We start from the raw sequence: 25,032 nt of genomic DNA on the forward strand, positions 1-25,032 counted from the left end.
GGTGTCAGAAAATGGGATTAGAATGAATGGCTAGTTTCTTGTTTCTCTTTTTTGAGCTGGCGCAGACACGATGGGATAAACGGCCTCTTACTGCACTATAACTTATTATGGTTCTGTGGTACCTGTTGCTTATCATATCATTATCCAGAGATATCCCCTGGATGTGTGGACATTCTGTGAGGACAGGATCAAGTGCCTTGACACACATATAGATTCCTAAGACTAACTGTCTAAATGTGTACATCAAAGTCGCCACTTGAATGATTGAATTATTGCTCCTGGATCTTTGCATGTGGACAGAAAAAGTTGAATATTTTAAAGACTCATATCGAACACAAGATGTATTCTGAAACACAAACTCAAATTTCCTCATCAAGTTCACAATCATTTCTGTTAGGGTGTTGGTGCCAGACTCTGGCTTCAGCAATAGAATGACAAGATTGCAGCAAGATATAGCTGTGAGACATTGCCCAATGTAACAATGAGTCATATAGACTTGAATGTCCCAGTTTCAATTTTCAATCTGCACTGCCTTGTCTGATCGCAATGAAAGCAATAGTTGGGGTGACTCTTGGTTTCAGTGACCCTGAGGTATGTTTTACGAAGGGTCTTAAAGGAGGAAGAGTTCAGCGAGGAAATTAGTGGGATCTTATGGCCTTGGGAATTGAAGGAAAAACTGTCACTGGTGGAATTATTGAAATTGGGAATGTTCAAGAGGCTAGAATTGGAGGAGGACATATATTTCAGCGGGTTGTAGGGGCTGGAGGAGATTACAGGGATAATGAGGTGTGAGATCATGAAAGGGTTTGAAAACAAAAGTAAGAATTTTAAAAATGAGATTCGTTTCAGATTAAGCACAATCTAGATTAGTACGCACAGTGGTGATGGGGAAATGGGATTTGGTGCAAGTTTGGTAAAGGATGAGCTAATTTTAATGGAGGGTTAATGAGAGGAGGCTGCTCAGAAATGTAACAAAACAGTCAAGTCTAGAAGTTCCAAAGCCATGAATGAACAACAGTAGATGATCTGATGAGGGTCAGAGTCAGGTGATGTTACAGAGGTGGCGATCTTAGTGATGCTATGGTTGTGTGGTCCAAAGTTCAGGGTTGAAACCAAAACTGCAAGCTGTCTGAGACAGTCTCTAACACTTGCAGGGAGTTGAATGGATTCAATGGTTAGGGAACAGAGACAATGGGCCTGATTTTAACTCACATAAATCTATTCACTTACATATAATTAAACTTGGGATGCAGTGCAGTTTACCACTCAGAATGTTCACAAAATGGTAGTTTCATCACCTTCAAGGGTCTATGCAAAATGTTAACCTTTGCGCATCCTTTTTGATAGGTAACAGCTGGAGGTCAGCAAGGTAACACAGTGGTTTGCACTACTGCCCCACAGTGCCAGGGACCCACGTTCGATTTGCAGCTTGGGCGGTCTGTGTGGAGTTTGCATGTTCTCCCCCTGTCTGCATGTGTTTCCTCTGGGTGTTCTGGTTTCCTCTTACGCTCCAAAGATGTGTGGGTTAGGTGGATTAGCCATGCTAAATTGCCTCTTAATGTCAAGGGGACTACCTAGCGTAAATGCATGATATTATGGGGATAGGGCATGGGTGGGATTGTGGCCTGTGCAGACTCAATGGGCCGAATGGCCTCCTTCTGCACTGTAGGGATTTTACGGTTCTATGAATTGCTCTTGTAATTGACCTAACTCTTGTAGAAGAACACATTACTTGGAAGGTACAAGTTTAAATAGGGTAGAGAAGAAAAAGGATCTCAGTGTACAATTACACCAATTACTAAACGTTATGCCACAGGTTAGAAAGTCCATAAAAAGGCTAAACAGTCTGATAAAATGTCATGAAAATAACTCCACCTAAGAAAAAACGAGGGGCTTTCTGAAAGTACGAGTGTGTTCCCTCAAGCAGTACATCAGTCCAATGCTTGAAAACTTCTCTTGTCCAGTGAACGATAGGAATTAACCATACAGACATAACGCTCCACTTAAAGACATTTGTGACACTGCTCTTCAGGTTGGTTTGCGATTAGTTCCCGTCTCTGGAACATTAATAGTTCTACCCACACAATAATAGATCAACATTTCTGTTTGAAGCCTCAGTTCAGAATATAACAGAGGCAGCTTTGGCATCCGCCTCAATTGGATTGACAGGAGAACAAGAAGGAGTTACCAGCCCACATGAAATCCGAGTGTCGCCGCCCCGAGATAAGAGCCGGAATGTGGCGATGATGAAGCGGCGGATTGTAACACGAGGAACTGCAACCCTCACGCCTACTCGACATTTATTAGTGCTCGCGTGATTTAACATCGGAAATGTTTGCATGAATAAGTTGAAACCTTTCAATCTATAGAGAAATGTGTTTTGTTTTCGGAATGATGGCCAGGTCAGCTCATTTTGGATAATAACATGGGTGTGGGATTGAGATAAACCCGCCTGTTCCATGTTGAAGCAAATTTCCAGCACGATTAGTGTTAAGACAAAACACGCACACACACACAATCATCCGTTAAAATTCCTCTTTTTTTGTCTTAAAACTGGATTCACTAACCACCTGATCTTTGAATGCCAGTTTTCGCAAAGGATGTATCTCCGTGCTCCGAAGCATGTGGTTTCATGTCCAGTCAAGGAGTTCGCACTGTTACAAAGGTTTGGCAGAGGACGCATTTCTGAATTAACACTTTACGGAGGCTCTTCATTCATGTTTAATTACTGAACGTTTTTTGCTGGTGGAATATGAATTCTACAATTACAATGGAGCTCGAAATATTCAAGCTTAACTTCACGGGTTGAAAGAGACAGGAAGATGTAGGATATTTTGAGTAGATTGCACGAATACCCTCAATACAATGAGCTTCGGGATATATTAACACAGCGAACTACGATGCTCCTGTGGCCTGCAATTCTATTAAGAAGGACCAGATCGCAAGGCAGATACTGTTGAGGAAGGTCTCTTGTTAGTTTAGCCACCCGGAGAGAGCCGGCTCTTCCCAGCATCACATTGGATTGTTTGCTAAATGATTCCAGAACTTTCATCTAACCGAACTCCCATACCATACCTCGGTTACTCTTTGTATGAGCAGCTTCCTGACATCAGTCTGCCTTTCCCCCATTTGTCTTTTATCGTGGTTTAGTTTGAAGTATTGTCCCAGCCTCCTTTTTTTCTTTCTCACTGGCTTGTGTTCTTTGTTTACAAGTTGGCATCAGTTCTACTCAGTGCATATGTTATAGTTTACAAAGTAGATTGGCGCTAATGAATGAACTTTGATTCAGGGCGAATCCAGACTCGCAGAGAATGAAATCAGCTTCCAACGCCATTGAACACCAGATAGGATAATACTATTTAAATAGGTTCTCCAGAAGAAGCATTACCTTGTGATTCTGGTGCTGTGGAATTTTCCCCGCTTAGTTGGCAGGGTGGATTCTGTGAATGTGAAACAAACGTTTTACTCCCCAAAATATGCTTTATTCACAATATTTGTAAAGGTAAAATACGTTACAATATGTGTGTAGTCGTAGATATGGTGAAACACAGATAGTTGGGGTAACTGTGTATGGCATTGGCGGGTGCATCTCAGATTATGATACAGATTTTGTTACATTTACATTGTAATAGACAGGGGTTTTTCCATGGCTGCCGGTCCATTAGCACTCCCAGATGTGAGGGCCTTCATCTGTGGCCTTTCTCCTTTGAGCCTGTGACTGCCCACATTTCAGTTCTTTTGGAAGGTGAAGGTTTGCAATGTTGGGGTATGGACAGAACCTTGAGCAGTTTCTGGGCAGACCACATAGCATCTTTGCCCTAGATGATATTCCTCCAGCAATAGCTGATAGAATCATAGAATCCTGCTGTGCAGAAGGAGGCCATTTGGCCCACTGAGTCTGCACTGACCACAATCCCACCCCCACCCCAGGCCCTATCCCCACAACCCCATGTATTTACCCTAGCCAGTCCTCCTAACAGTAAGGGACAATGTAGTATGGGCCGATGCACCTAACCAGCATGTCTTTCAGACTGTGGGATGAAACCTGGAGCATCTGGAGGAAACCTACACAGACACAGGGAGAACATGCAAACTCCACACAGTGACCCAAACTGGGAACTGAACCTGGGTCCCTGGTGCTGTGAGGCAGCAACGTTAACCACTACACCACCACGCTGCCCAAATTGATATTTGTCCTCGGGGTCCATCCCTTGGAACATCAGCAGAGAGCAGAGTGGTATGTGACGGAGTTGGTTGAGATGAACCTTGACAAAAACCACTGTATTTCCTTCCCAACATTCATTATCAATGCAAGTTTCAGGAGGAGATGGAGACTGCCTCGAGGGCAGTATGCTGTGGTGCTGAGATTTTTTTATTCATTCGTGGGACATGAACGTCACTGATTGGCCAGCATTTACTGTCCATCCCTAATTGTCTGAGTCAACCACATTGCTGTGGCTCTAGAGTCACATGTAGGCCAGACCAGGTAAGGTTGGCAGATTTCCTTCCTCAAAGGACATTAGTGAACTTGATTAGTTTTTTTCTACAATTGGCAATGATTTCATGATCATCAGTAGATTTTTAAAGTAGATGCAGTGTGCAGGATGGTCTGACGGGGGGGGGGGGGGCCACTAACCACCAGCAGCCAAGGTATGTCTTGTTTGAAAGTTCTGACAATGAGCCGTTCTGTCAGATGATGGTAACAGTCTGTTTGGGGAACTTTTCAACACAATTTCCTTTTCCCAGAGAGTTTCCAGGACCTCACCTACAGATCAGGGTGTCATTGACTTGAGGTCAAGCGGGTTTTACTGCACAATTTTCCCACAATGGGCAAGTGGTTAGGTGCATTGGCCCATGCTAAATTCCCCCTTAGTGTACCCGAACAGGCGCTGGGATATGGCAACTGGGGGATTTTCACAGTAACTTCATTGCAGTGTTAATGTAAGCCTACTTGTGACGAATAAATAAACTTAAAAAAAAGATTTTTGATCTGGTAGTCTATCTGAATTTTATGGTGCTGGCAACATGACCAGCTTCCACATATTCATCTCTGAGTAAGTTTAGAAAAAAAACTCCCACTGGATTTGCTAGGCATTATTGATTTTGATTTGATTCATTATTATCACATGTATTGGGATACAGTGAAAAGTATTGTTTCTTGCGTGCTATACAGACAAAACATAGCGTTCATAGAGTACAAAGATGTGCAGGTTAGGTTGATTGGCCATGCTAAAATTGCCCCTTGATGTCAGGAGGATTAGCAAGGTAAATATGTGGAGATACGGGGATAGGGCCTAGGAGGGATTGTTGTTGGTGCGGGCTCGATGGGCCGAATGGCCTCCTTCTTCACTGTAGAGATTGTAGGATCTTACATAAGTGAGAAGGAAAGGACGGTGCAGAATAATCAGCCACCCTCTCTGGTGCCACCCCCCCCCCCGCCTCCCAGAAAGTCTGAGGTGCTCAAATATGCAGCCTGGAATTAGACTGAGACCGATCTCCAGGAATTTACGCGATCGTTTGAAATTTAACCTGATGCTGTTGGCTTGTCGCCAATTTCTATTCGCTCGTGTTCAGGAAGGCATTTCGTTACTAAAGATTTGGGTGAATCTAGAGATGATCAGGGGCTGTGTAGAGGTCAGTTTCACAGGGGCGGGAGAGATAAGCACCTCACCAAGACTAAAAGAGAAAGGGCGGCCAGTTGACAGTGATTCATGTTCTACATGGTGTCTGGTGGCATCATCGCTGCTTGCATTATCTCCACACGCTGTATCAGACTAACCATCATTCACTAGACAGCCACCCCTGTACGTTTTTGGGGTTCCGACAGCCTTTTGCCACTTACGGGAGACAGTATTGCGATTCAAACCCCAAGGAAACCCAAGGATGTGAATTCAAAACTGGCGCTGGTTGGAACCCTACACCGTGTGGCATTAAGATTAAGGCTTGTGTTGTAGTTATAATCTAGTGAATGCGGAACATTAATTAGATGTCTACGCGGCCGACCCCAAAAGTCACATTGCTGCACAGATACCCAGAAGTAAATAGGCTCCATTCAAAGATATTGTCAAACCAAATGCAGTGCAGAGCTCCACCCTGCCACATTCACCGCCAGAGTACTGTAACTCGCTTCATAATTGGCTAAGAGCTTACTGGCGCCTGTAGGAAAAAGTAATCACAGCAGAACTTCTCTATAATACCCCCTTCCGTTGCCACCCCATTTAGCGCAAGGGCGAAATTAAAAATCATTGATATATGAGTTTTTGATGGAAATGATGTTTGCATTTTAAGTGTAACATTGTAAAACAATTTGCTGCCTGGGATTATGTGTCGGTAGCCCGGGCTAAGTCTTACCACGTGGAAAATTGTTTTCAATTTCCACATTTTCACATAAACTTTGTTACAAAACTTTTCAAAGCTAATGGACAGATTTTTCCCGACTTAAAAAAGGAGCAGTGAATGACACGCTCATGTTTGCTCAAGATGTTTCTAATGTCGGTTGTTAAGGGTTTGGTAAATTGTTACCATAACACAGTCCGATTTGCAGCAACCCCGATGTGTAACAAGGCAGACTGACTCTGCCCGGACTCTTGAGTGACACATTTACCAAATGAAAAGGTAAACAGCGTCCATCAATGTCAGATAACCAAAGCACAGACCACGCTCGGATCCTATCTGCCGAATTCACTGGAGCGAAACATCTCTTTAGCCGCCTTGCCCGGCTGCCTCAATGAGTGAGGGGGGGCGGGGGGGCGCAGGGCAGGGGAAAGCTGCTGCTCACTGTGACAACCAGCGAACATCTCACATCCCCACAAGCCCGAAACCTCCATAACCCACATGCATTCAAACCGCCAGGTCCAGCAGAGTTTAAAATGTAGACTTAAGTAATTTGGGTGCGGGTTGGAGATGGCATCTATTTATGTCCGCCTTCACTCGCCCGCCGAATTCATGTTTGAGCCCATACGAGTCAGCCGCTTGTGCTGCGTCCGAAAAGAAGACAACACTTCAATTTCACTGCTCACAATCCGCCTTGTTTTTGGGTAGTCGCTGAATGTTTATGTCTGCCGGGTGGGGGGAGGGGTTAGCGGCAGAAACCCTTCAGTCTCTCTCTCTCCAACAAAACTATAGTGGAGACTGGGAGACTACTTTGTTCCCAACGAAAGTAATTCTGACCCTCCTGAGCAGGGAAAAATAGCTTTAATTAATGACGGAGGGGGGGGGGGGGGTGGAATTACTATTTTCGAGATGTCTTAATAACACTGCGCTGAATGTGAAACAGGCATCAGCCGATGTTGTTCCTAATTCAGCATGTTGGATCCAATTAAACAGAGGATGATGACCCCTGTGGCACCCAGGAAGTTTATGCCAATGAATATCATTAAAGGTTAGTGAAAGAGCTCCCCGCGCTATCCCAGGAATAAAGGTCAGCTGTGGGGGGCGGGGGGGTAATAAAAACGCAGATACTAGTCGCCACTGATCTGTGAACTCAATCGGAGGGAGCCTGCGGTTGGAGTTGGCACTCAGCTTGATTGTATCCGTGTCATATCTTTTCTCATTGTGCTGCCCCCTGTTTTTTTATGAGTCTCATCACCAGACACAGTCGGAAAACAAGCTTTATGGTTTTGATAGGAAACACAAATGAGTGAATTAAAACATTAATAACACAATACTGTTAGAAATAGATTATAGGAGGTCAGTATCTTTTTTTTGCAAACGATGGTCTACGTGTAGCAGTATTCCTCTTTAAAATATGATTTCCACCAAAAAATGACCAATTTCCAGCTTTGGAATGTGCTTCATATAAAAGGGGAGGGGTTGGGGTCAACTCTAACAGGAAGGGTTAAGTCTGAATGTATGAAGCCGATTAGACTAAAGGCTCTTTTCTGTTTCTAATGCTGGAGCTGTATTTGTCGGGGGCAGGGGTTGTTGCAGATTGAATTTGGCCGTGTTTGATCCTTTTTTTTCGATCTCGCAGCGGGAACGGTGTCTCTTTAAAACCCTACCTGCAGTTCCTGCGGAAACTTGGCGTTGTGGTTTTACAATTCTTTGAAGCCCCACTCGGTCAGTTCCTTCGCCTCCGGGGCCTGACATCTTCTCGCCTGATGGAATCCCTGATAACTGGTCTGGGAGGGAGATGATGGACTAAACAGATACATCCCTTAATTTCTTTAAACGGTCTTCAGCCGTTCCGGTGTGACAAAGGCAGCTTAATGATCAGTCAGAGATCAGATGAAAGGGAAGCCAGAGGGTTAATGAATGAGCGATTTCCTGCACAGATGAAACCAACCAGAGCCACAGGAACACCAAAGGAACACACTCAAGAGACAAGACAACAAGAAAGGAAGCGTCTGTATTTCATAATGCAGATACATTGTACTCAGGACGAACGAGAAAGGTTCGGTATAATCTACCCGATTATTAAATATATCATTAAAATATCAGGCACTATCTGCCTACTTGTGACAGTAATAAATAAATCTGTCTATATATGGTTATCCCACAGCGCAGACCAAATTAGATGAGTAAGTTTTAACCAGGAATTATTTAACATTACACATAAATTATACTTGGAGCCACTCAATGTCGGCTCCCCCCAGTCCCATGCAGAAAGTTTGGTGGATTTTGTATTAACGTTCTCAGCATGTGTTCGGTGGCAGGAGACAGTTGTTTTGGTGCATTCAAATGACTGCAGCAATAACAAAGAGGAGTTTAGGAAGTCGGGATTTCCCCCCAGTGTGATTTGAGCACAAAAGCATTACCCGGAGGTCCGGGGGGGGGGGGGGGGGGGGAGCTGCTGTGCTGCTGTTGAATGAGTTTTCAGCTGTTCGCTACCTGTATATTCCGACGCGCGGATTTATTCATTTCTTTCGGTAAGTAGATAAAACCCCAAGCCAAGTTTAAAAGATTTTTAAAAAAAATGCTCACGTTCTTTTAATAACGGCCTTTGAAAGCGACATTCGTCGTTGCGGGTCCTTTTTTCATGGATGTTTCCTCTGGCTCTTTTATAAAACCACATTCGCTTTTCTCTGAAAGCGTTTCTCTCCACGCCCCCCCCCCCCCCCGCCGTAGTGGAAAGCAGCAGGATGCGATAGGAGTATTGCGCTCGATTCCGGTCTGCGGTTTATTTTACAAATGAATAATAAGGGCCGAAGGCAGTGAGAGAGGCTCATTTAACATTAGGGACATTTTCCTTAATAACATATGGAGCGCTGTGTATGTGTGTGTGAGAGAGAGTGTTTGGGGGGGCTATGTATGTATACCAAAGTAAGAAAATGTATAACTTCTTAAATCTCATTGAGATAGGGCATGTTAAACAAACTCGAGTGAAACACATATTTGTAACTAATCGTTTGATGTTTCAGCGTGGTGTCCTTTAACTTAACATTGCAATAAAATTCAACTCCTCTCTGTTGCCATCAGACTTTTGAATGGATCTACCATAGATTAAGTTGATCTTTTTCTACACCCTAGCTACGACTGTGACACTACATTCTGCACCCTCTCCTTTCCTTCTCTATGAACAGCATGCGTGCAAGAAACAATACTTTTCACTGTATACTGATACAGGTGACAATAGTAAATCAAACTCAACCGGTTTAGGCTGGGATATGGATTGTTTCAATAGATTTGAGTTAATATTGCAATTTGTTGTTGGGGCTAAAAGGAAATCGACATCTAAGGCAAATCACAGCAGCAATCTTGTGGTGATCACTGCTGGTCGGATGCGGCGTTTCCTCTGATCCAATTAGCGGGGATATTTCTCACCAATCCAGTTTCAGGGTCAACCCTGTAATCCTGACCAATCGGCTTCCTGGAAAAATTGGAACGTGGTCTCCGCCACATCCAATCGGCTGCGGGCGGGTCCTGACGGAGCCAATCATCAGTGACCGGATGTCTTGTATCCTTTTTACTCCCGCTTTATGTCCCCCGGGGGGGGGAGAGGGAACCAATGGGGGGCGGTGGAATGCAGCCCTCTGGCCAATCAGCAGCTGTGGAATGCGAAGCCGCGACCAATCAGGGCGAAGGGAAGGTGGTGTGTGTTTAGTGGAGAGGGAGTGAGCCGTCAGTGGCACTGAGAGCAAGTTCAGAGCTATGCTGAGCAGAGCGGCTGGGCACTCTGAGAGATATAAAGGAGCATCTCCCGTGTGTGTACACACTGGCTGCCGGCACACAGCCTCAGGAGCAGACGTAGCAATCATTCACACAGCAGATAAACCCGCGGAGAGCTTCTGCACACACACACGCAGTTGTCACAACACATAAACACATGCAGCCATATCTTGCACTGGTGACTGCCTCAGATAGGAAATCAGGTTTCCGGACGGGAGACTGCCATACAAGAAAACATCGCCCTGTCTTGCAGAGAGTGTCATTAGAAAACAGCTAAGACAAGCAGCGGGGGTGCAGTGTGGAGGGAGAGCGCCGCTGAGAAATAGCCAGAGGCTGGACAGTGCTGCAGACACAGGCAGTGTGGAGATTGGAGTCGCTGCCTCACTGCCTCCATCCAGCTCCTTTCGAGCTGCCTCCACCTTCTCACTCTCCGATTCGGACTCCTCAATATTGGGTGATATAAAGGCTCGAGACTGGATCTACCTTCTTGGAAAAGACATTTGTGCATCACGCATAATAAAATGGATTTGTACTTGGTGGATATATGGAAATAGGTAAGATTCCTTGGATATTGTAGAACTTAGAAATAATTTTATTGTAAATAGCGGCTAATTGGGTCGGCTTTTACAAACGCGTCTTGATATTCATGGCACAGCCTGATAATTCCTAAATGAAAGTGGGAGGGAACAAACTTTATATCTCCCTTGCCGGAGATTATAAAATCTTTAGGTTGTATTCTCTGCCTATGGTGAAAATGGCCAGTTGAGTTGAATGAGCCCCGGTGTTGGAAGTAGAAAGTCCGCCCCCGTGTGGTGTTCTCCCTCGCCTGGGACTCTGCCTGTTGCTGCTGGGTTCATTCATAATTTCCCTCCCCTCCCGTCTCCCTCTCCCTCTCCCATTTCCCTCGGCTTTGGTGAGCCATCAGAGCTTGACGGTGCTCTGAGAGGGCGCTGCTGCTGCTGCCTCCACTCACTGGCATTCGGGTGCTGTTTGCATTGAACTAATCGCCAGGAAACTACTGCCTCGGTAGGGGGGGCGGTGGGGAGAAAAGGAGGTGCAGATCCTTTCCCCGCTTTGCCGACTGCCTGTCGGAGGGGGGAGTTTTGACACAGCAACTGCTACTTGCAACCAGGTGATGTTTGGTTTCTGTGGGCTGGGGGGGGGGGGGGGGCGGTGCGCCTTGTGTTTGTGTGAGGCAGCTAGAGGGGGATTCGGATACATGTAGCATTATTAAAGCGGTGTCTTTTGCGGGGGGGGGGGGGGGGCTGTAGGATCTTTACGCTGTTTCCAGATGAGGACCCAGAGTTGAATTGATTATTATGAGTGCTCCAAGTTTGAGGGGGGGGGGGAAGCAAAGGGGGCGTTTTCTCCCCCTCTCCAGCTGCGTACAGTGCCTGGGAAGTCTGTGCATGGGACTTGGGCAATGTTGCACTCAGAGACCAAGGATCGGGTGTGTGGGGAGAGGAGTGTGACTCTCACCTTGGCCCTCTGTACTGGGGAAGCTGAGCTGCCTCGGCCCCGGACCTCCCTCCCCCTCCCCACTTCCAACATTGAATCGAGTCTGACCAGGAGATTTGTAACTTTCAAAACACCCCTTGACTGAAAACAAAATTAGCCTGGATGTGACGGTGGCTTATTTTTCCTTTTGTTCGGATTACCACCAAAAGCTTCCCTCTCCTTTCTCCCAAAGCAGAGCTCTCTGCAAAAAGAAAACATAAATCCGGTTTGTTCTGCAACTCTGCCAACACAGACAGCACAGGGCCAGAGAGCAAAGTCAAATGCCAAGGTCAGGAATTGGATATGAGTTGGTGGGGGGGGGGGGGGGGGAGTTCAGGGGATTTCCTGTCCATTGCAGGTCTAAAGCTGAAGTTTGAATTGAACCCAGACGAAAGTTTCCTCAAGCCAGGGATGGAGGTGAATGTGAGGAATTCTCTGGGTGTTATGTTGAGTAATTCATTTCCCCAGTCAGCTCTCTACGTGTTCCTCTCTCTCTTACAGACACAGTGAGTTAGAAAGCGCTGGCATTCTCCCGGGCTTGTTAAATAACAGACTCAGTATGAAGAAGCATTGTTATTATTGCTAATTCGCAGGTGCCAGCCTTCGTGTCTCTCATAAGTTGCAAAGCGAGAAAGGTTTTTGTTCGAAGCTAGCTAGCAAAGCCGTGTTAAAATGTTCAGCGCCGAATAGCTTGCAATTTCGACTTGTATTCGAGTCAACGTGCTGGGTAATTCGCCAGGGTTCAGGCAGTACAGTATGTTCTTCTGCGTGAGGATTTGACTTCTAAACTTGGCCGCCGTCCACCCCAGTTTCACCTTTAGTCTTCTATTAAAAGGTAACATGCACACTGGCCAAAAGAAGAGCGGAAGATGTGGCGTTCTTGTAATGAAAGCTAATGCTGCTGCAGTCGACTGTGAAATTTTATTAACCACTTAAATATTACCTCCTCTCATTATCACACTTGTGATTAAAAAAAGTGTGGGCTTTGGATAGGAGATGATTGGTAATTATCAGTGATCAGATACATTCTAGTAATTTCATATTCAAACTGCGCCTGCAGAAAAATAAACCTGATTTGTTCTTCCACTCTCTGCTCTGATGGAATCATTCCATTCCCACTCAGATCAGAGAGTGGTTACAGCACAGGAGGAGCATATTTGGCCTGCCATCTTCATGCTGGCTCTTTGCGAATGCAATTAACCTAATGCCTCTCACTCTACCACGCTGCCTTTTGCTCAAACTAAATGCCAGGTTGGCTAAGGTAGTGTCGATATGAGATAGCCAGCATTTTATAATTAGAATCATCCTGAAATCATGACGACCATTCTATTTCTGAGACCTGTGAAATGCAGTATCATGGTCCACTGTTATATCACTCGTCAATTCGGAGACTTCGGGTTAACAACAAAACATGCTGGAAAAACTCAGCGGGTCTGGCAGTATCTGTGGAGAGAAAAATAAAGTTAATGTTTTGAATCGAATGACTTCTTCAGAAATCGTTCCAAAGAAGAAGTCATTTTCGACTGGAAACATTAACTCTATTTCTCCCTCCTCAGAGGTTGCCAGATCTCCTTTAGTTTTCCGGCCACCTTCTGTCTTTCCGATCTCTTGTGTGCTTTTATGATTTTGACTTTGGGTGATGGTCCTCATTTGTGGTAAAGTGGGAGAATGTCTGCTCTTCTCCATAATTATTAACTCTTAACAGCATGACAGGAACATGCATCTTGGATGTTATAGTTTGAGAGTACATTTTTTTTTGTTAGAGGGCCATTAATTATAGAATTAAAAAACACTTTTTTGTTTTGTTGAAGGAAATGTTATGTGGTGTTTAAGAAGCACCAAAATCTGTTCGAGTAGCGGTCCTGTAATTTGGTGAGTTCCTGAATTTCAGCTCAGATAAAAGGTCTTCTAGACTCAAAACGTTGACTCTACTCTCTCAGCACAGATGCTGTTAGACCTGCTGAGATTTTCCAGCATTTTCGGTTTTTGTCCCTGAATTCAGTTTGCAAACTCCATTCTGGCCTCCTGATACTTTTCCTTGCTCACATATTATGTATTTTCATGCTCCATTTCACACACTTTCTACCAATTTATCTTTGCGTCCTTGTCCATGGCACTGAAAGCCTGATGTTTAAAACATTTTGTCCCATCCCTTAAATCAGATATCCCTCAGCCTTAGGCTTATCAGGACGTGAATTTGATCGCCCAAATTATTGCTTCAGGTGCTGCTGTTATTGGTTTGACTGAAGATGCCCAGTTCTGGATCTGCCATTTAAGCTCAATGTAGTCACTCATCATGGAAGGCAGACTCCGACTTGTGCTTTGCAAATTTTTAAAGGTATATTGTCTCAGCAGATCTCATCAGTCAATTTGAATGTGAAAACTGTTATATTTTACTGTAACTAATGTACTCCTTAGTACCAGGTCCTCAGTGAGGAAGGGCATTTATCATAACAGTCTCTCCCTCGTCCCTTCAATTATGCCACTAATCTTTAATGGGAAGCAAAATTAAAAATTTGTGGTTTTGGTAGGGAGGGGATTTTCCAGCCTCGTTGTTAAATTGTGAATCATTTTCCAGTTTCTTTTTTTTTCCTGAATCTGTATTATATTTATGCAAGAATTTAAGGACTGAACTTTAGTTATTAACCATACCACTATATTATTCAACTCTATGTGTGGAAATCACTCAGTAAAGTGGTTGCATTTTTGTGGTATTTGAAGGCAAGAATGCCTCTCACACAAAAATAAACCTGCACTGTGCAGTGTTGCGGAAGCTCCCAAATTAAAACCGCATTATGGATACCACATGGCAATAGTCTCTTAATTCAGCCCTGTTTGTGCTGACCCAGGATCCATTGTCAGTATAATCCTTTAGCTGTGAGGGCGGAGTACCAGGTGCTTGGGGAAATCCAGCAAATCCTGGCAACTCTTGTGGAAGGCAATTGTTTTAACCCATCGCTATCCTCATTTTAGTACAGCACCTTAGATCGCTGCTGTTTTTAATGACAGCTTCTTTCCAGGGTGAGGGAGAAATGGGAGCGAGGTTCTATCTGGATGATGTGGTGCCAGGATGTAATCGGTAGCTACTTTATAGGAATAATGGTTTATGCATTAAGTATGTAAGTAATTAAGTGTACTGCAGTTGTGTTATTGATCTTTTGAATAGACATTGTCTTTAGAAGGATATCAGTTAGAGTGCGCTGCTGTAATTCACAGTTGAATACAGAAAACTACTTTTGGAGGAAAATAGGGTGATGTTGTGAAACATGTTAGGTACTTGGTGAAGGATGATGACATTGAGCATTAGGCTTCTGATGTTCTTCCTTTCAGTGTCCTGCATATCAGTACATTAATCCTGCAACAACTGACTCCACTTTGTGTGGTTTTTAATATTGAACATAAAAAAAATTATTTTCTTCCCTTGCCTTTTTTAGACTGATTTTAATCTTCTTGGAGCTATGAGTTGCATTTAATTTTCACTGTAAAATGTAGCAGTAAAGCAGCTCTTTTGCAATATGTCATACTTTTATCATATCCCAACAATGAAAAAGGAGGTCAATAGACCTATTGAGCTGCACTGACTCTCCACAGAGCATCTTACCCAGCCCCCCACTGCCCCACCTTCAGAAATGACTTTACTGCAGTAGCCTTGTTCTTTACCTAAGTCCTTCCTTTGCCTGAAGGAACTATATAACTTTCCTGTTCTGTGCACATTCCATGCTGGGAAATGGGAATGTTTTTAGCTACAGCTTCATTCATGTTCTGTGGTGTCTCAGTAGGATGCGTAGTTTGAGAGTACTATTGATGAAGGAGTTCTTTTTCTTCTCTCTTTCCTGCCCTTCTGATAAGGTTGTTTTATTGTGAGCATACCTAACCAAGGTGAGGTCAAGGGTCATAGCATCTTTAGAGTGGGACTTGGAAGTATGACAATCCTTTGGGTGGGAATTGAAATCGGGTCAGTTAAGCTCCTGCCCTAATCCCCATACCCTTGTTTGATAATTTAAATTCTAAAGGATTCCATCTAGTGGGACGTACACTGCTGCTTATTTTTCTTACTCAGCATTGAAAGAGGCTTTCTGAGCTGGTTTTAGGCTAATCTGTTATTTAAGGTGATTTCGTGGTGTGGGGTTGGGGGGGGTCTTCATTGACTGTGAGTGACTAGCAACTTAATGCTAATACTTTTGGATATTGTTCTTCTATTAATGCGTATTTTACTCTTCTGCTGAAGATACAGGTTGTACCCGTTCTATGTGTATTTGCAACCCCGCTGGTATTTTGTCCAGATTGCAAATTTTCATTCATGAATCTAGATAAATGCTGACAATTTACGTGGCTCTAGGGTTGGGGGGATGGTGGGGGAGCACAAGGCTATGGCTCACAGCCAAATCTGATCCCACAATCACTGGAGAGCAGTCAGCAGGAAGCACTTTGGCTGATTTTTGTTCTTTAATTCCATAACCCAAAAATGTCAAGCCTTTACCAATTTTTCAGCGGAGATCACTTAACAGCATAGAGCAGGGATTGAATATGAGACCTGCTGGAGACATTGGTGAAGCGATCTATTGAATGTCTAATCACTTTTAAAATTGAAAAAAGGTTGAATTTGTAATCTCAGCAAATTGAATTTAATATCTTTCTCATCACTGCATAATTTGCATTACTTAACAAGACTTTATATTGTATTGATCTTTATTAAGTAATGATTTTTATTTTTGGTAATTTTTCAAGTAACAATGCACAACCTGTTGAAAAGTGGCTCCACTTCAGAGCTGCAAGTGATTAGCTGTATAGTGTGGGAGTTGGCGCTGGTGACCTTTCCTTTCACCAAGCCACTTGTGTAAACTTCCACCTACTGTATGAGCAAAGGTTGGAAGAAAGAAAACACAATAATGGTTTTGGTCCTGGCAAGGTTGTACTTTTTTAATCCACGAGGTAGTGTCGAATTCAAAAACAAATTGCAATAACTCAGGAAGCAATCTTTTGGTCAGCCTACTATTTTGTTGTGGCTGTCTGGGGCAAGATTTAAATCTACAGTACCATACATCCTGAAGTAAAAATAGGTATAACTCCACAAAGCAAATTCAAAGCCTTCGTGGTCTAATGCTGTTATGGTGTGTTAGGATCTGGGATAGGGATTCCTCCTAATTGCTGTATTGGAGTTTATAAGAACATAAGAAATAGGAGCAGGAGTAGGCCATCTAGCCCTTCGAGCCTGCCCCGCCATTCAATAAGATCATGGCTGATCTGTCGTGGCTCAGTTCCACTTTCCTGCCCTCTCCCCATAACCCTTAATCCCCTCTCTTATCAAAAACCCATCAACCCGCGTCTTAAAAATATTTAGTGAGGCAGCCTCCACCACTTCAACGGGCAGAGAATTCCAGAGATTCACCACCCTTTGAGTGAAGAAGTTCCTCCTCAACTCCGTTCTAAACCACCCCCCCTTTATCTTGAGGCTGTGCCCCCTAGTCCTACTGTCTTTTTTGAGCGGGAAGAGTCTCTCCTCCTCTATCCTATCCATCCCATTCATCATCTTATACGTCTCAATGAGATCTCCCCTCATTCTTCTAAACTCTAACGAGTACAAGCCTAGTTTATTCAGCCTCTCCTCATAGCTCAACCCCCTCAACTCCGGTATCAGCCTAGTAAACCTCCTCTGCACTCCCTCCAAGGCCAAAATATCTTTGCGCAGGTGCGGCGCCCAAAACTGCACACAGTACTCCAGCTGCGGCCTCACCAATGCCCTACACAGCTGCAGCAAGACCTCCCTACTTTTATATTCAATCCCCCTCGCTATGAAGGCCAGCATCCCATTCGCCTTCCTGACCACCTGCTGCACCTGCAAGTTGGGTTTTTGCGACTCATGCACAAGGACCCCGAGGTCCCTCTGCACCGTCTAAGCTGCATGATCAAATAGAGATACTGACTGCAGTGCAAACATAAAGAAGACTGCAAAGCCCAGCTGTTCTAGGTTAGAAGGGAAGATTAAAGTTTTTTTCTCATTTACGGGATGTGGGTGTCACTGGCTAGGGCAACATTAATTGCCCTTCAGAAGGTGGTGGTGAGCTGCCTTCTTGAGCCGCTGCAGTCCCTGAGATGTGGGTGCACCCATAGTGCTGTTAAAGAGGGAGTTCCAGGATTTTGACCCAGCAACAGTGAAGGAATGGTGATATATTTCCAAGTCAGGATGGTGACTAACTTAGAGGAATCTCCAGGCAATGGTATTCCCATGTATCTGATGCTCTTGTTCTTCTATGTGGCTGTGGTTATGGGTTTGGAAGATGCAGCCTAAGGAATCTTAGTGAGTTTCTGCAGTGCATCTTGTAGGTGGTCCTCATGGCTGCGACTGTGTGGTGGTCGTGGAAGAATTGAATGTTTGTGGAAGGAGTAGTGATCAAGCTGGCTGCTTTGTTCTGGATGGTGCCAAGCATCTCGGTTCTTGTTGGAGCTGCTCTAATCCAAGCAAGTGGAGCGTGTTCCATCATACTCCTGACTTGTGCCGTGTAGATGATGGACACGCTTTGGGGAGTCAGGAGGTGAGTTACACACAGCCTATATTTGTATGGTGCTCCTTGAGATAAATGACCAGGTGAGAGAGCTAGAAAAGATATTCTAGGAGATAGAGAAATAGCTGAATTAGAGCTCATCCATTTCTGTTTTCAAACAAATATTTTCATCCCACAGTGAAGTCCCTTGTCAGGTTTGTTGTGAAGTAGGCACTAGTACATGTAGCATAGAACTCATGAGCTTCAGTAATTACATAATAATTCTCTGATTCCCTTCCCATGTCAGAATGGCCAGAAGGCGTCATCCTCAGCCACTGGGAAAGACAGTGGCATTGTGGTAATGTCACTGGACTAGTACCTGCCATTCTTACCTGGTCTGGCCTATATGTAACTCCTGATCCACAGCAATGTGTTTGGCTCTTAACTGCCCTTTGAAATGGAATAGTAAGCCACTCAGTTCAAGGATAATTTGGGATGGGCCACTAATGCTGGCCTTGCCAGTGATCCCCACTGAAATAATTAAAAGAATTCCTGCCTCTCTCATGCACAGAAAAACTATTTACTTCTGCACCTCACTGCGACAGAAATGTTATCATCTCCAGCAATAATTTTCCAATAGCTTTTTGAAGTAAAATATAAAAACCTGTGTTTATTATTTAATTGCTACTATGATGGACAGATAATGGAAGTTATTGCAATCAAGCTTTCAGTAACCAGTTCCTCAGAGTGTTGCCTGAGTCAGCCTTTGATTGATGGCCTTGCATTTTAGGCAATTTTCACTTTCAGCACCTGAGCAGTGATCTAGCACATGGGTGCAGAGTTTGGCTCAAACAACTTCCCACCCAGGCAGTGAAGGTGAAAATGACCTGCACTGTGTATCTGTGTCAGTGTATTACTGTTCTCCCTGCTTACTTATCCGGGAATGAAGTTTGATATTAGCTGCATAAAAAATGTAGGGTGGAATTCTTTCCATTTTTGACAGTGTGTGGTAGCAGGCAGCTCCAGTGGCATCTTTCCTGCTGGTCATAATGGCGGGATCTCGCACCAGATTCTCCACTAGGAAGCTCATTAATTATGCTCAGGTGAATTCCCTTCCAAATCTCCTGGTGGGCCAGCTGCTGATTGGTCCAGCTGTTGTGAGCTAGCAGATTCAAAGGGTCAGGCACCATGTGTAAATGTCAGTCTAACGCATTTATGTGCAGGCCTCCCCCGCCCCCTCCCCCCACCTCCCATTGCTGGCTTTCCTAACCGCTAACCATCTTCATAACCCCTCATCACTGGCCTTCTGGACCTCCCAGTGCAAGCCCCGATGTCTCCCACCCAGATGGCCAGCCCCCATCATCTCTTCCTTCCCTCTGCCAGTGATCCCAGTGCAGAATGGTAGCAGGGCCCTAACCCCACCCTCACCGATCACCCTGTCTGCACACCTCTGCATTGTCCAATGCCCTGTGGGCAGTACCACCCTATCCCTTGGGCAGTACCATGATATCAGACTCGTACTGCCCAAGGAACACCTCTCTGACGTCTTTTCTGAGGGGGGGCTGTCAATGGCCTCTCTTCCCTCCAGCAAGGTTCCCTGTTAGTGGGGAGCAGTTGTAAATCACGCTGGAGTGAACCATTCCTGGCTGGGGAGGGAAGGGGAGATACAAGTGGGTCCACAGACTTCAGTCTCCGGCTCGCTAATTAAATGGAAATCGCAATTTCCATATTATAATCAGCTCCATGCCAATTGACAGCATGGAGCTGGTTAAGCTGGAATTCTTAGGCTGGAATACTCATACGGGCCTTGGCACCCAGCGGGAAGCCTGTGAAACACCTCTGCTATGTCTTCCGGCCTGCTGTGCTGCTCAAGCTGTGCAACAGACTGGGAGAATCACTCCCCTACGTGCTATAATGGCCACTCAACTGTGAGATGTTAAACTGGCCTCTTGTCTCTTAGATGTTATAATGTCTCCTTGGCTGTTAGATGTTCAACTGCCTGCCTGTGTCTGCATGCACATTGTAAATATACCCTGGTTCCTCTCTGACCCTCCCCTCTTGTGTATTTGGGCAGTCTGCATCTCTCTCTTTCTGTGACTCAAAATTAACATCTGTATATCTCCACTGATCTCTTAGTCATCTAGGTAGGCTGTTTCCTGATGATAAAGCTATTTACACCTGATTCTGTCTGAGTGCCTGCCAATCTCGGTACAGGGAAAGATCATCTCTCATCATCCTCTTTAAATACTGGCTACTGTGGTCACTATTTCTGTAATCTATTACAGGGCAGATCATATTGTATCATTCCTGTTATATTCTTGTTCATGCTGTTATGAGGCAGATTCATGACAGGAGTTCCCTGAATCTTTTCTCACATTCTGATAGATATTTTTTAAAAAACTGAATTACAACCTGAAAAACTCCAGGTGTTTGTTTGTGGAAGCATGTTTGTCCTTGCTCATGATCTCGAGTAGTCCCTTCTCCTCATGCAGACTTTCTTCAAAATTCTCACCTTGGTTTGTATATCATCCTATTTCTCCAATTTCCAGCATCTGTGTTTCAGGATGCATATTTTCCTCAGCTGTGCAGATTCTTTATGTCTCCACTTTTGGCAAAGTCTTTAGCTTTGTGGCCAGCAAAAAAAATTTTCTTTGGAAACAGCTCTGCCTTGCTATGTTACTTTCCAATCAATAGGTCCTTATAACCCCTATTCCATACCACTTCATTGACTGTCTGCTCTTGTCATCTAATACCTGTCCTTTTGTTAAGCTCTGTGCAATGTCTTGCGCTCTCTCTCTCTCATGTATACTCATGCCTTATGCATATATATACAAAGTGCTAAATTAAAAAGAGCGGGAAGCTCTTTTTTTTCCCCCTCATACTTACCCTTTATCTGGCTCTGTGCAGATCTGTGGAATTTGACTGGGCTGTATTGACCAGCCCCCTTTCTGACAGATCAATCTTAGCAAGAACTAGGTAAGGAGTTTGAATGAGTGTGTGGACTGTTAATCAGTGTCTGGCCCAAAGTAGAAATAACTTCTGTTGCCAATAAGGCTGCCTTGTGCATCCAAATGCAACTTTTATTGTGAGAGCTGTGGCTGCAGTCCAGTGGGCTAAGTGCTTTCTGAATCTGTTCTTTTGCTGTGGCCTGGGATCCTTGTGATCTTTAAGTTATTGTTGAACTCAGCACTGTGACTCTAATGTATCATTTTCCTCTCTACTTGTTTTGGCAGAATTTCAGATGCACGCCAAGCCTACGGTGAATGCTGGAAGTTGTGATCACCGCAGATGGAGGCCCATATTCAGCATGGCGGTGGTGGTTCATTGGTTGTGATCCAGCAGCCCTCCCTTGACAGCAGGCAGAGACTTGACTATGAACGGGAGCTGCAGCACGCTGCCATTTTATCCCTTGATCAGATTAAAGCAATCAGGACCAGCAATGAGTACACAGAAGGCCCTGCGATTGCGAAGAAGGCGACTAGCATTAGTAGTGGCAGAACCACACAGCGGCATGACAAGCATGAAAGGACTCACGAAGTGATACCGATCAATGTGAATAATAACTATGAGCATCGGTCCACTCACCACACGCACGCTGGCCACCACTCCTCCAGCAGGATGCCGGTTTTGAGCAGGTCGACTAGCACGGGTAGTGCAGCTAGTTCAGGGAGCAACAGTAGTGCGTCATCTGAGCAAGGACTTCTGGGACGTTCACCACCGACGCGGCTAACATCCAGCCACCACAGAGCAGACAGGACGATTAGAACACAGCCTAAAGCATCTGCCTGTACAACGGACGTGCCAAAATGCTTGGGGAAGGAGGATTTGGCAAAGCATAGATTTATATGTGAGCAATGTGGGAAATGCAAGTGCAGGGAGTGCACAGCACCAAGGACCCTACCTTCGTGTTTGGCTTGTAATAAGCAGTGCCTGTGCTCAGCAGAGAGTATGGTTGAGTATGGTACATGCATGTGCCTGGTGAAGGGAATCTTCTACCACTGCTCCAACGACGATGAGGACTCCTGTGCGGATAATCCTTGCTCATGCTCCCATTCGCACTGCTGCTCCAGGTTCTTGTGCATGGGTTTAATGTCCTTGTTTCTGCCCTGTTTACTCTGCTATCTTCCAGCCAAGGGCTGTATCAAACTTTGCCAGGGGTGCTACGATCGTGTAAACCGGCCTGGCTGCCGATGCAAGAACTCGAATACTGTGTATTGCAAACTCAAGAGCTGTCCCACTCCAGGGGAGGACAAACCCTCTTGATCCGGGGCAGCAGAGATCTTTAACACTTTCCTCATTTTTTTATTTTGGAATCATGCCTGTGTGTTTACCCAGCCTAAGACTGGCTATCATCAAAGTGTAGCAACTGTTCCAATCTAAGCTGTTCCAATCTGAGAGATGAATGCTTTCTATCATCATGGAACAGCTTCAGCCCCTGTCTGAAGCTGTCTTAGGATCATGAATGTTGCTGGTTCCCATAAGTGAAGAGACACCCGCGTCACATCAGAGGAGTCGACCATTGCTTTCTCACCTGCAAACAGCCCCCTTAACTAGTTTGTATTGTCCACAGATATGTCATGTTACACAAACTATACTGGTATTCTTCGCAAATTATCAAAAAATTAGCATTATTGAAACTAATTAACCAGATTCTGAGGGGTGTTTGATCTGTTTAATATATGGATGTTACAATACAATTTCTGACAAGTAAGGTAACTGGGGGAAACCACTGATGCGATGGTCACAAGATACTGACCTGCACCAGACTGGCTATCAGACAGGTTAATTAGGCTTTGTTACTCTTAATAAAATTGTTCTTGATATTTTCTAGTATATGCAAAAATTGTCCTGAAATTATCCAGGGTACACTTCTCCCACTTCACTGTTTATAGTGATGAAGCAGATGTGATAATAAAGCTTGTGTTCTCCGCTTTGCACTCAATGTGCTTTACTTTGAACCTGACTCCTTATTCTGTCCACCTCAAAAACTGTTTTTAACAACAGTGTATCATATTAGTCAATTGTATTAACGAACAAGAAGAATTCTGGTGTTTGCTATATGTGGAGAAATTGTTAACATGCTCATAATAATGGGTTTATAATTTCACAACACTTAGCCAACATTGAAACTTTTCAACTTAGTTACAACACATACTTGGCAACCCTTATAATCGTTGAGTGTGGAATCTCAAAGAATATGACTTTCTTCATTGTATGATATACAGTGAGCTAGTATGATTTCTGGAGTATAATGCATGTCACAAGTTCACACATCTCTCTGCCTGAGTAAATCCAACAGTAGAAAAGGTTCTATTATAATTTTATAAACTCAGTAAAAGGACTTAATTAGTCATCATTCAAATTCTGCACTGGCCCAAACGATTGCAAATTGCAGTGTTCTGAACAATGTTTGCTGTATTGTAGATCTCTCATTTGAAGGGGTAGATGGTCAGTCTTGGTTTTATATTTCAACCTAACCTACAGTGGGTGTTAAATGCAGAGCTACAGAAGACCCTCAAATTTTGTATTAGTTTAGTTGTGTGTTTTATACAAGGGAACAACAACATCTTCTGAGAGCTGATAATTGGATGCCAGAGGCATTCACAAAATGTTTGACAGGCTCTTAGTTTACATCAATTACCATTTTATTGTGACATCCATATTTAAATATTGGGTTGCCTTTAAATTGATGGGACTGTATTCTGGTTTATTTTCTTAAATTTGCCCCATTAACTCTCCATACTTCTGTCTTGAGCCATGTTGCGGCTCACTTTGTGTATATATTTTATGTAAAAAAAAAAGAAAGTTTTGAGGAATCCTGACTGTTTTTAAAAAATCTCAAAACTTCCTTTGTTGTAAAGAATATTTATTATGTGAAGCTCTATTATTTTATGGTATTTATTTCAAAAAGCTGTCTGAAATTTTACTCATTTCTGAATATAACAAATATTACTTACTGAGAAAAATTAAGGGTGGCACAAATGAAAATGCATATGTTAACTATAAGGCAGAAATATATAAATTAATGAAAATACTGTCTTGTGTGTTGCCTGAATCTTTTATTCTCATTTTGGACTCCCTTGCAATGTTCTAAAAAAAAGACTAGTGGGATTTTCCAGTCCTGCCTGCTGGTGGGATCTTCCGGTCCCGATGAAGGTGACTGTGCGCGGCAACTTCCCAGTGGCAGGATGCCTGAGTCACACAAAATGCAGTAGCTGTTGGTGGGATCGGAAAATCTTGCTGATAAGACTACCGTTCCACTGCCAGAAAACGCATTGCAGTGGGGTGAGGGGGGCTGGAAAATCCTGCCCAACATTTTTATGTAGTTCCTTATTCCTTCCCCCAAAAATATCCCAATGTGCTTGCCATGAATTACTTTGAAAACTAAGCTGGGATTTCCCAACCCTGTCTGCAGTGGGATTCGTCACGGGTGGAATATTTGACGAGCTAGTCAAATACTGTCGGCAGGACCAGAATATTCCAGATGTAGTCTTAACTTCTGGAAAGTGAGCTGCTGTAGTTTTCAGATATTTGCACCACGACCAAGCGGTCATTCAAGAAACCCCATGTCCCAAACCTGCAGAATGGCTCGGTGATCCGTGGGTTGTGATTCACTGCTATTGTTTTTTAGCGGGTGGGAAAGCAAGTGGACAATCCAAACAAAGTCCCTAAACAGCTTACACACCAGCGAGATTTCCCACTCCTATTGAAGTAATGGGGTTCCTGCCCAGAAAGGACGGGACCTCGATACTGTACGCTAACATATTACCAGCGGGCTCCCCTGCTGTATTGTCCCTCTTGTTAAGGGTTTACAACTGATCTGGACCATTGGGGACCTGATAAGGAGAACCCGCTAGGGGTGCACAGGCAAGTACAACAGTGGGAGGGAGAGGGCTGGGCCATGCCATGGCTAGGCATTGCCCCTGGTACTATTGTGTGGGAGTTC

At 44.2% G+C, this 25,032-nt stretch overlaps 1 protein-coding gene across 6 annotated transcripts; it reads left to right on the forward strand.

The window, feature by feature from the left end:
• Positions 1-7,297: 7,297 nt before the first annotated feature.
• On the forward strand, positions 7,298-24,121 carry spry1 (sprouty homolog 1, antagonist of FGF signaling (Drosophila)). Of its 6 annotated transcripts, XM_080193584.1 has the most exons (3): positions 7,298-7,381; positions 7,973-8,392; positions 21,320-24,121. In XM_080193584.1, the coding sequence occupies exon 3, from the start codon at positions 21,375-21,377 to the stop codon at positions 22,347-22,349; it is 975 nt and encodes a 324-aa protein (XP_080049710.1). In that variant the 5' UTR covers positions 7,298-7,381; positions 7,973-8,392; positions 21,320-21,374; the 3' UTR covers positions 22,350-24,121. The 6 variants fall into 6 exon arrangements, with proteins under 6 accessions (XP_080049710.1, XP_080049701.1, XP_080049692.1 ...); XM_080193575.1 differs by lacking the exon at positions 7,298-7,381 and having other exon boundaries at positions 7,899-8,392; XM_080193566.1 differs by lacking the exons at positions 7,298-7,381; positions 7,973-8,392 and adding an exon at positions 10,032-10,661.
• Positions 24,122-25,032: the final 911 nt, after the last annotated feature.

Source organism: Carcharhinus amblyrhynchos, chromosome 1 (genome assembly GCF_965287045.1).
Source record: "Carcharhinus amblyrhynchos chromosome 1, sCarAmb.v2.hapA, whole genome shotgun sequence".
In the NCBI taxonomy this organism is placed as follows: domain Eukaryota; kingdom Metazoa; phylum Chordata; class Chondrichthyes; order Carcharhiniformes; family Carcharhinidae; genus Carcharhinus; species Carcharhinus amblyrhynchos.

What these genes read in the sequence shown, in the direction of transcription:
- spry1 (XM_080193584.1), top strand. Translation starts at nt 21,375, where the DNA reads ATGGAGGCCCATATTCAGCATGGCGGTGGTGGTTCATTGGTTGTGATC.